Source organism: Carcharhinus amblyrhynchos, chromosome 23 (assembly GCF_965287045.1).
Source record: "Carcharhinus amblyrhynchos chromosome 23, sCarAmb.v2.hapA, whole genome shotgun sequence".
Classification (NCBI taxonomy): Eukaryota; Metazoa; Chordata; class Chondrichthyes; order Carcharhiniformes; family Carcharhinidae; genus Carcharhinus; species Carcharhinus amblyrhynchos.
In genome coordinates, this window is record NC_137346.1 from 633,112 (window position 1) to 645,676 (window position 12,565).

A 12,565-nucleotide genomic window follows, 5' to 3' on the forward strand; every position below is an offset into this window, starting at 1 on the left:
CCCATAGATGCTGCCAGACCTACTGAGATTTTCCAGCATTCTCTGTTTTTGTTTCAGATTCCAGCATCTGCAGTATTTTACTTTTATAATAAAATGTTTAATTTCTTGTAGTTGTGAATGGACAAGACACCAGAGAGAAGAATTTTGTGAACCTGATAACACAAGAACAACTTCACAGTTATGAACAGGATGTCAGAAATGCAGAGGTAGTACTTTAACCTATTGTGTGGTTCATTGACAGACGCAAAGCTTTATAGGAGATAATAACTGCTCCATATTCTGGAGAAATAGCCATCCCTCATTCTGTTAAAGCATTTAAACCAGAGACAGAAGAGTAACTTTTCATTTTGCGAATGAAAATCAAACAGGTGATCAAGTAGTCTTGTTTTCTCCCACCCCGCTACCGGATTACTTCACCCTCACCAAATAACCCTACCCACTGCTAAATTATCCAAATCCCACCAATTTATCCCAAACCCATCAGATTACTCCACATCTCTATCAGATTGCCTCCTGCTAGTTTACCCCAAGCCCTGTCAGATTTTATCCTATCCATTCCCAAACTGATAAGAGCAACAATCTACTCCACAGCCTTTAACAGTGGAAGTCCCAGTTTATATAGCTGATAAAAACTACATTGAATCACTGGTTATATAAACAGCAGCACTGGGTGCTAAAACAAAGAGGTAATGGTGTTGGAAATCAGTGTGTGGTTTTTGGTGTCACACTTCATGAAGACAGGATGGAGTAGATATGCAGTATAGGGATCAAAAGCTGGTTATTGAGTTGATAACTAGAGTGCATAAATTTAAAGTCAAGGAAGGGAAAGTTTATTTTTTAATGCAGAGTGTTATTAGATTGTATAAACGATCATCATATTGAATCTAGCATTTACTGAAGGTTTGTGCCCCAGAACTTGTCACACCCCGAGCCAAGCTGTTCCAGTACAGCTACAACCTTGCATCCACCTGGCTGTGTGGAAAATTGTCCAGTTACGTTCTGTACACAAGAAGCAGGACGAATCCAAGCCATTTGTAAAATGAAGTCTCATTGACAGTGATATCAATTGGCATTTACTCAGCATTAATGCACTGAATGACATTCAGTTTGGGTTCCGCCAGGGCCACTCAGTTCCTGACCTCATTAGTATAGAGTCGAAGAGCAAGGAGTAATGTTGGAGTTGTACAGAGCTTTGGTTAGGCCACAGTTGGAGTACTGTGTGCAGTTGTGTTCATTTCATTATAGGAAGGATGTGATAGCACTAGAGGGGATACAAAATTTGAGGAGCAGATAGGGAAACAGATCCTGGAGAGATGTAGTAACAGAGTTGTTATGATGAGAGACTTTAATTTCCCAAACATCGATTGGAATATCCCTTGGGTAAGGGGTTTGGATGGGGAGGAGTTTGTTAGGTGTGTTCAGGAGGGTTTCCTGACACAGTATGTGGATAAGCCTACAAGAGGAGAGGCTGTACTCGATCTGGTATTGGCTAATGAACCTGGACAGGTGTCAGATCTCTCAGTGGGAGAGCATTTTGGGGATAGTGATCATAACTCTATCTTCTTTACACTAGCATTGGAGAGGGATAGGATCAGGCAAGCTGGGAAAGTGTTTATCTGGAGTAAGGGGAAATATGAAGCCATCAGGCAGGAAATTAGGCAAGTAAATTGGAAGGAGGTATTCTCAGGGAAAAGTACTGAAGCAAAGTGGCAGATTTTCTAGGAATGTTTGTCTGGAGTTCTGCACAACAACGTTCCGATGAGACAGGGAGGTTTTGGTAGGTTACGGGAACCGTGGTGCATGAAAGTTGTAATGAACCTAGCCAAAAAGAAAAGAAAAGCATACAATAGGTTCAGGGAGCTAGGTAATGTTAGGGATCTAGAGCAGTATACGGCTTGTAGGAAGAAACTTAAGAAGGAAATTAGGAGAGCCAGATGGAGTCATGAGAAGGCCTTGGCAGGTAAGATTAAGGAGAACCCTAAGGCGTTCTACAAATACGTGAAGCGTAAAAGGATGAGATGTGAAGGAATAGGACCTATAAAAGGTGAAGGTGGGAAAGTTTGTACAGAACCGGTAGAAATAGCAGAGTTTCTTAATAGAACATAGAACACTACAGCACAAACAGGCCCTTCGGCCCACGAGTTGCACCGATCACATCAACACCTACCAATCCATAGACCTATCTATAACCCCCAATCCCATTAAATCCTATATACTCATCCAGAAGTCTTTTAAAAGACCCCAGCGAGTTCGCCTCCACCACCACTGATGGCAGCCGATTCCATTCACTCACCACCCTCTGAGTGAAAAACTTACCCCTAACATCACTTCTGTACTTGCCTCCCCGCACCTTCAATCTGTGTCCTCTCGTAGCGACTATTTCAACCCGGGGAAATAGCCTCTAAGAATCCACCCTATCTATTCCTCTCAACATTTTATAAACTTCTATCAGGTCGCCTCTCAACCTACGCCTCTCCAGGGAAAAGAGTCCCAGCTTCCTCAACCTAACTTCATAAGGCATGCCTCCCAGTCCAGGCAACATCCTTGTAAATCTCCTCTGTATCCTTTCAGTAGCTTCCACGTCCTTCCTATAGTGAGGCGACCAGAACTGCGCACAGTACTCCAAATGAGGCCTGACAAGGGTCTTATAAAGAATGAATACTTTATCTCGGTATTCACGGTGGAAAAAGATCTGGGTGGTTGTATGCAGGCTTGCGGCGGACTAAAAAGATTGAGTGTATGGACATTAAGAAAGAGGATGTGTTGGAACTTTTGAAAAGCATCAAGATAGATAAGTCGCTGGGACTGGATGGGATGTACTTCAGGTTACTGTGGGAGGCGAGGGAAGAGATTGCAGAGCCTCTGGCAATGATCTTTGCATCATCGATGGAGATGGGAGAGGTTCCGGAGGATTGGAGGATTGCGGATGTGGTTCTTATATTCAAGAAAGGGATTAGGGATAGCCCAGGAAATTACCAACCGGTGAGTCTAACCTCATTGGTTGGTAAATTGATGGAGAAGATCCTGAGGGACAGGAGTTATGAACATTTAGAGAAGTTTAGTACGCTCAAAAGTAGTCAGCACGGCTTTGTCAAGGGCAGATTGTGCCCTACGAGCCTGGTTGAGTCCTTTATAAATGTGACTAAACACATTGACGAAGGAAGAGCGGTACATTTGGTTTATATGGACTTCAGCAAGGCATTCAATAAGGTCCCCCATGCAAGTGAGAGGGCATGGGAGCCAAGGGGCTGTTGCCTTGTGGATCCAGAACTGGCTTGCCTGGAGAAGGCAGAGAGTGGTTGTAGATGGGCCTTTTTCTGCATGGAGGTCGGTCACCAGTGGAGTGCCCTGGGGATCTGTTCTGAGACCCTTGCTGTTTGTCATTTTCATAAATGACCTGGATGAGGAAGGGGAGGGATGGGCTGGTAAGTTTGCCGATGACACGAAGGTTGGTGGTGTTGTGGATAGTTTGGAGGGAAGTCAGAAGTTGCAGCGAGACATAGATAGGATGCAAGACTGGGCGGAGAAGTGGCAGATGGTCTTTAACCCAGATAAATGTGTAGTGGTACATTTTGGCAGGTCAAATGGGATGAAGGAGTATAATATCAAGGATAAGACTCTTAGCAGTGTAGAGGATCAGAAGGACCTCGGGGTCCGGGTCTTAAATCGGCCTCGCAGGTAGAGGATGTGGTTAAGAAGGCGTATGGTGTACTGGCCTTCATCAATCGAGGGATTGAGTTTAGGAGTCAGGAGAAAATGCTGCAGCTTTATAAGACCCTAGTCAGACCCTATTTGGAGTACTGTGCTTAGCTCTGTTCGCTCATTACAGGAGGGAGATGGAAGCTATTGAAAGGATGCAGAGGAGATTTACAAGGATGTTACCTGGATTGGGTGACATGCCTTATGAGGATAGGTTGACAGAGCTGGGTCTTTTCTCCTTGGAGAGACGAAGGATGAGAGGTGACCATGTAGAGGTGTATAAGATGTTGAGAGGTATTGATCAGGTGGATTCTCAGAGGCTTTTTCCCAGGGCTGAAATGGTTGCCACAAGAAGACACAGGTTTAAGGTGCTGGGGAGTAGGTACAGAGGAGATGTCAGGGGTAAGTTTTTCACTCAGAGGGTGGTGGGTGAGTGGAATCAGCTGCCATTGGTGGTGGTGGAGGCAAATTCGATAGGGTCTTTTAAGAGACTTTGAGATGAGTACATGGGACTTAATAGGATTGAGGGTTACAGGTAAGCCTAGTAGGTAGCGATATGATCGACACAACTTGTGGGCCGAAGGGCCTGTTCGTGCTGTAGTTTTTCTATGTTCTAAAAAAGATTCACCAGAATGTTGCCTGGGATGGAGCATTTGAGCTATAAGGAGAGATCTGGATAGGCTTGGATTGTTTTCTTTAGTAAGAAGTCTCACAGCACCAGGTTAAAGTCCAACGGATTTATTTGGAATCACAAGCATCTGATGAAGGAGCAGTGCTCCAAAAGCTCATGACCAGTTCTCACTGGAACGACAGAGGTTGAGGGGCGACCTGATAGAAGTCTACAAGATTATGAGGCATGGACAGAGTGGATAGTCAGAAGCTTTTTCCCAGTGTGGAAGAGTCAATTACTAGGGGCATAGGTTTAAGGTGCGAGAGGCAAATTTAAAGATGTACGAGGCAGATTTTTTACACAGAGAGTGGTAGATGCCTGGAACTCGTTGCCTGGGGAGGTAATGGACGCGGATACAGTGGTGACTTTTAAGGGGCATCTTGACAAATAGATGAATATAATGGGAATAGAAGGATATGGTCCCTGGAAGAGTAGAGGGTTTTTGTTAAGTCGGGCAGCATGGTCAATGCAAGCTTAGAGGGCTGAAGTGCTGTAATTTCCTTTGTTCTTTGTATAGTGTCGATTCATCAGTGACCCTCTCTTCACTATAGGATTAGAAGTGGGAATGTTTATGGATGATCGCACAATCTTTGTCACTGTTCATGACTCCTCAGATATTAAAGCAGTCCATATCGATACGCAGCAAGACCTGGACAATATGTAGACTTGGGCTGATTAGTGGCAAGTTAACAGTCATGCCACAAGTGCCAAATAATGACCATCTCCATTTTGCCTTGACATTCAACGGCATTACCATCACTGAACCCACGACTATCAATATCCTGGGGCTTACTGTTGACTAGAAATTGAACTGGATCAGCTATCTAGATCTTGTGGCTACAAGCAAAGGTCAGAGGTTGGGAATTCTGCAGACAGTAACTGACCTCCTGACTCTCCAAAGCCTGTTTACCCTCTACAATGCACAAATCGTGAGTGTTATGGAATATTTCACACTTGCCCGGATCAGTACAGCTCCAACAACACTCGGGACACCATCCTGGACAAAACAGCCCGCACGATTGGCACCTCATTCACCACCAACATTCACCCCCTACCACCAATGCACAGTGGTAGCAGTGAGTACCATCTACAAGTGCAGCAACTCACTAAGGATCCTTCAAAAGCGCCTTCCAAATCTGTGACCTCTACCACCTAGCTAGACAAAAGCAGCAGATACATGGGAACCCCACAACCTGCAACTTCTCCTGGAACTCCATTCCTGACAGCACTGCGAATATACCTACACTATATGGACTGCAGGGGTTGAATAAGACAGCTCACCACCACCTGCTCAAGAGCAATTAATGGAGGACAATAAATGCTGGCCAGCCAGAGATGCCCAGATTCTGTGCATGAATAAAATAATCCTGATTTAGAGTATATCTGTACTTACAAGCAATGCTAAGGGAATTTTGAAGAAGCCAGTGAAAATTTGTAAATATATAAAGATTTAATGAGTGAACATAACGATAGGAGATGCAGATATAACAAAGTTGAGGGAATGTACTGTTTTTGTGTAGATAAACAGGAATGTTCTCTGTGATCAAGGAGAAAATAGTGAGGCATCTTGAGGAGCATTGTTTGGTAGAGCAGACGCAGCACGGTTTCGTTAAGGGGAAGTCGTGTCTGACGAACTTATTGGAGCTCTATGAGGATGTGTCTAGGGCGGTGGATAAAGGAGAGCCGGTGGATGTGGTCTTTCTTGATTTTCAGAAGGCGTTTGACAAGGTGCCTCACAAGAGGTTATTGCAGAAGGTCAGGGGGCATGGAGTTGGGGGTAGGGTGTTAGCGTGGATAGAGGATTGGCTGTCAAATAGGAGGCAGAGAGTGGGGGTGAATGGGTGCTATTCGGATTGGCGGTTGGTGACTAGTGGAGTGCCCCGGGGTCTATGCTGGGGCCTCAGCTATTCACCATTTATGGTGAATAGATGACCTGGAGGAGGGAACCGAGTGTATGGTGTCGAAATTTGCTGATGACACCAAGATTGGTGGAACGGCAAATTGTGCGGAGGGTGTGGAGAGTCTGCAGAAGGATCTAGATAGGCTGGGCGAATGGGCCAGGAAATGGCAAATAGAATTTAATGTTGGCAAATGTGAGGTTGTCCACTTTGGTAGGAATAATGGTAGGAAGGACTGTTACTTGCGTGGCGAAAAACTGCAGCATGCGACAGTGCAGAGGGACCTCGGGGTCCTTGTGCATGAGTCACAAAAACCCAGCCTGCAGGTGCAGCAGGTGGTCAGGAAGGCGAATGGGATGCTGGCCTTCATAGCGAGGGGGATTGAGTATAAAAGTAGGGAGGTCTTGCTGCAGCTGTATAGGGCACTGGTGAGGCCGCAGCTGGAGTACTGTGTGCAGTTTTGGTTGCCGCACTTACGCAAGGATATTTTGGCCATGGAGGGAGTGCAGAGGAGGTTTACTAGGCTGATTCCGGAGTTGAGGGGGTTGAGCTATGAGGAGAGGCTGAATAAACTGGGCTTGTACTCGTTAGAGTTTAGAAGAATGAGGGGAGATCTCATTGAGACGTATAAGATGTTGAATGGGATGGATAGGGTAGAGGTGGAGAGGCTCTTCCTGCTCAGAAAGGACAGTAGGACGAGAGGGCACAGCCTCAGGATAAAGGGGGGGGGCGGTTTAGAACGGAGTTGAGGAGGAACTTCTTCACTCAAAGGGTGGTGAATCTCTGGAATTCTCTGCCCGTTGAAGTGGTGGAGGCTGCCTCGCTAAATATTTTTAAGACGCGGGTTGATAGGTTTTTGATAGGCAAGGGGATTAAGGGTTATGGGGAGAGGGCGGGAATGTGGAACTGAGACACGACAGATCAGCCATGATCTTATTGAATGGCGGGGCAGGCTCGAGGGGCTAGGTGGCCTACTCCTGCTCCTATTTCTTATGTTCTTATGTTCTTAATGTTGTCCAGACAGATGCTGGATAGATTGAATAAATCTATAGAATAAAGCTAGTTTTAATGACTCCGAAAAAAAATTAAATATGAACAAATGAAATTCTACTGCATTTATACAGTGTTAAGCAGGATTCTTGGTAATAATTATGTTTTAAGTTTTAGCATCTCACTTCAGGAAGGATATATTATCTTTGGAAGGGGTGCAATGCAGATTCACCAGGAGGTTTAAAGGTTAAATAATAAGAACAAGTTACATAAACTCGTTTTGTGTTACTTTAAATGCAGATGATGTGATTTAATTGAGCTATTTAAACATAAATGCATAAAATGCTTCCACAATAAAGGACAGACGGAAAGTAGACAGGTCAGACTCTTCTTTGCCTTATCAGTGCTGGTCTTCCTCCCTCTTTATGAAAATGACATATGAGGGTATGCCCAGAGAGAATATCATACCTGCTGTAGAGAAAACCCCATTGGAAGTCATGGAAATAAAACTATTCCAGTAGTTTCGTACTGCCAGTGAGAAGAGGCTCAGTGTGTCACTAGAAAGGTGAAGGCAGGCACAATATAAGAGCAAATTATTGCGGATGCTGGAACCTGAAACCAAATGAGAAAATGCTGGAAAATCTCAGCAGGTTTGGCAGCATCTGTAAGGATAGAAAAGAGCTGACGTTTCAAGTCCAGATGACCCCTTGTCCAACAAGCACAGTAATTAGTTACGGCTAAACGGACTCAGATTATAATCTAAATGAATGACCACTCAAGCTTCAGTACATGGATTTTAATAATCACCATTTAGGGATTTATCGATAATATTCGCAATGGCATGGAAATTGTGCCCTGCTCCCACCCCCAGCCGTGTCCTTGTTCCTGTAGTGCTGATTTTTGGCCAGCAGATGGTGATGTTGCCAGTATGAACCTGTTTGAAATTGTTTTGCATGGTCTCTCAGTTACCCACCTGCTGAAGACACATCAGTGGTTTTACACTCGTGATTAGCTTTATTCCTTCCACTTATTTTATGTTAAACCTGAAATATGTTCAACTTGTTAGCACAACATTTTAATGTTGTTGGAGTTGAGGAGGAACTTCTTCACTCAAAGGGTGGTGAATCTCTGGAATTCTCTGCCCGTTGAAGTGGTGGAGGCTGCCTCGCTAAATATTTTTAAGAAGCGGGTTGATGGGTTCTTGATAAGAGAGGGGATTAAGGGTTATGGGGAGAGGGCGGGAAAGTGGAACTGAGCCACGACAGATCAGCCATGATCTTATTGAATGGCGGGGCAGGCTCGAAGGGCTAGATGGCCTACTCCTGCTCCTATTTCTTATGTTCTTATTTCTTATGTTCTTATCATATATCTAGACAAACACTTGATTATATTTATATTAGTACAGGTACATATATGTGTTCATATAATAATATAATTCAAAGAAATATCAACCAATGAGACCAACTGATCTATTGTTCCTCAACTTGTGTTGGTTTTATGTTGCTGATACCTACCTTACTTCTATGTCCTGCTCTTTCACCATACATTTTTTGGCAGGGCGGCACAATCATAGAATCATTCAGCGCAGAAGATGACGGAAGCCAGAGGGTGGTTGTAGAGGGTTGTTTTTCAAACTGGAGGCCTGTGACCAGCAGTGCGCCTTAGCAATCAGTGCTGGGCCCACTGTTATTTGTCATTTATATTAATGATTTGGATGAGAATATAGGAGGCATGCTTAGTAAGTTTTCAGATGACACCAAGATTAGTGGCACAGTGGACATTGAAGAAGGTTATCTCAGATTGCAGTGGGATCTTGATCAATTGGGCCAGTGGGCTGATGAATGGCTGATGGAGTTTAATTTAGAGAAATGCGAGTTGATGCATTTTGGTAGATTGAACCAGGGCAGACTTACTCAGTTAATGGTAGGGTATTGCGGAGAGTTACAGAACAAAGAAATCTAGGGGTACAGATTCATAGCTCCTTGAAAATGGAGTCACAGGTGGACAGAGTGGTGAAGAAGGCATTCGGCAAGCTTGGTTTCATTCGTAGAACATTGAATACAGAATGTCTTGAAGTTGTAGAAGACATTGATAAGGCCACACTTGGAATACTGTGTACAGTTCTGGTCACCCTATTATAGAAAGGATGTTATTAATCTAGAAAGAGTGCAGAAAAACTTTACTAGGGTGCTAGCAGGACTTGATATATTGAGTTATAAGGAGAGGCTGGATAGACTAGGACTTTTTCCTCTGTGGCATAGGAGGCTGAGGGGTGATCACATTGAGGTCTATAAAATAGGCATAAATCAGTTAGATAGTCAATATCTATTCCCAAAGGTTGTGGAGTCTAAAACTAGAAGGCATACATTTAAGGTGAGAGGGGAGAGATACAAAAGGGTCCAGAGGGACAATTGTTTCTGACTTAGGCAGTGGGGCTATGACCAGGGGCAGGGCAGTATGCACAATGACAAGGGGAAGAGGGATAGCTATGCAAGGAAGGGGTATGCAAGAAAGCCTATGGAAGGGGGCACTGTGGAAGGGGGGTGCTATGTAAAGGTGTTGCTAGGGCACTCAGCAGAAAGGTCCTATGCCCCAACGCTGGTGGCTCGTGTTGATTTGGGGGAGAACAAACTGTTGATGATGAGGGGCTGGGAGGCTGATGTCACTGGGGAGCATAGTAGCAGGTCTCCCAGTTCAGAGATCGGGGTGCCTTGTGCAATGACACCCAAGATCTCTGAAGCCGGTTTCCCTGGTGAGCTTACACTCTGCCCACCCCTCCAATGGTGCAAATCTCCCTCCTATCAGGAGAACTGACAGTGTGAGAAGATTGCTCTGCCAAACTTGCCCAAAAAACAGGTGTGGAACATACGGGTTTTCAAACTTTGACACTTTTTTGGGAAAATTACCCCCAGTGTTTCAGGTCCATGACCTTTTTTTTATTAGAATCTTTGAATAATGATACTGGAAAGGGTTTCAGAGGCTTAGTAGATGTCAGAAGATTAAATCAGTTTGAAAATCAAACTGCAGTGTGCCCTACAGCATGATAGACATTTAAATGGCCAACCCAATATCACCTTAAACTTGTGTTGGGTCACAACAACCACATTTCCTCTCTCTGCCTTCAAAGGACTTCTATTTACTTTTACCTATCGCTCCCTTTCCATGTGCTTGTACAAACTCTGACAATCTGATTTTACGTTTCTTGCGACTTACCTCTTCTATTCCATTTTTTCCTCTTTATCATCTTTTGCATTTTTAAATTCCCTGCTGCCCAAATTGTCAGGCTAACTACTGTTCACTTGTTTTGCAACTTATAGGTCTCTTCTTATAATCTGTTTCTCAAAGAACAAAGAAAATTACAGCACAGAAACAGACCTTTTGACCCTCCAGGCCTGCACCAACCATGCTTTCCATTTGGACTAAAACCCACCACCTCCTCAAAGGAATGCATTCTCACATGTTGCTTATCTCTCAATCTACTTTCCCAGTTCATCTCAGCCAACCTGTTTCTCGTACCTCTGCAGTTGAATTTGTTTAAGTTAAAACCCCAGTTTCAGACTTATCTATATAACTTTCAAACTTAATATGAAATTTTATATCATGATTACTATTTTTCCTGGATGAACCTTTACAGTAAGATGACTAATTAACTCCACCTTATTACTTTAAACTAAATCTATTCTAGCCTGTTCCCCAGTTGGCTCCTTGACATATCGTTCTGGGAAACTGTCAATTGCATTCTGTGAACTCATTCTCCAAGCTATTTTTGTCAATTCAATTTGCTTAGTCGGTATGAAGGTCAAAGTATACCCCACGCATCTCCCGCTCCCCCATGACGTGTTCTACCAATTTCCTGTTTTATATTCATTCAATATTATGATAATATTTGAAGAACCATTTACTACTTCCACCAATGTTTTCTGCCATTTAACTGATCTATAATAACCTACCATTATATATTTAAGAGGTTGCATGGTTGCTTCAAGAGCCGTTTACTGGTAGACTAAGCTGCAGGGTTCATGCACCTGTTGCAATGTGTAGTGGCAGAGCGAGAGACTCACTAAACAGTTGAAAAAGAGAGGAAGATCTCGAGTGTGGTCTTAAAATTCTGCACTCTATGAACGATATGTTCTGTCTGAATAGTGCACAAGAAACAATACTTTTCATTGTATGCTAATACATGTGACAACAGTAAATCAAATCAAATCAAAAAAGAGGAGAGTTTTCTGATCGGAGAACGGTTAGATTTCAGGTGATATCTGGTATATCTGAAAAGAAGAGATGTTTTGCTGTAAGGCTGGAATCATTTGAAAGAAATACATTAAATCATCTCTGGGGTAAGGAGTACCTTACATAGAATCATAGTATCCCTATAATACAGCAGGAGGCCATTTGGCCCATTGAGCCGGTACTGACCACAATCCCACCCAGGCCCTATTCTCATAACCCCACGCATTTACCCTGCTAATCCCCCGAACATTAGGGTCAATTTAGAATAGCCAGTCAACCTAACTTGCACATTTTTGGACTGTGGGAGGAAACCGGAACACTTGGAGGAAACCCACGCAGACACTGAGGAGAAAGTGCAGACTCCACCGACAATGACCTGAGGCCAGAATTGAATTTGGGTCCCTGGTGCTGTGAGACAGCAGTGCTAACCACTGTGCCACCATGCTGCCCGAGAAGAAAATATTCTGAGCAGTTTCAGGTTGCTAGTGCCTGTAATAGAAATGGCGAGACAATTAGGAGCCATGGAGCCTTTCGATGAAGGAAATGAATTATGGAATTCCAATGCAGAGCATTTTCAGTATTGTGTAAAAGCGAATAAAATTGTAAACAAGTTGGTCAGTATAATAGGAAGCAATGCCTTCAGTTTGCTCCAGAGCTTGGATCATCCAGCAAAGCCAGGGACCAAAACTTACAAACATATAAAGATCCTTGAAGAGCATTACTCTCCAAAGCCACTGAACATTGCGGGACGTTAAGAGCAGAAGTGGGCCATCTGGCCCCTTAAGCCTGCTCCACCATTCAACAAGATCACGGCAGATCTTTTTGTAGACTCAACTCCACTTAGCCACCTGCTCACCATAACCCTTAATTCCTTTACTGTTCAAAAATGCATCTTTGCCTTAAAAACGTTCAGTGAAGTATCCTCAATTGCTTTACTGAATTTCATAGATTCACAACCCTTTGGGTGAAGACGTTCCTCTCAATTCAGTCCTAAAACTGCTCCCCCTTACTTTAAGGCTATGCCCCCTAGTTCTGGTTTCACCGCCAGTGGCAACAACCTCCCTGCTTGTATCTTATC

The 12,565-nt window shown here is 43.8% G+C and overlaps 1 protein-coding gene across 1 annotated transcript in view; it reads left to right on the top strand.

The window, feature by feature from the left end:
- LOC145357389 (uncharacterized) overlaps positions 1 to 12,565 on the top strand; it is a 160,690-nt gene that overhangs the window by 131,919 nt on the left and 16,206 nt on the right. Inside the window, exon 18 of the mRNA XM_080210708.1 lies at positions 112 to 206. Within this exon, the coding sequence (XP_080066834.1) occupies positions 112 to 206 (95 nt within the window). The remainder of the gene's footprint in view (positions 1 to 111; positions 207 to 12,565) is intronic.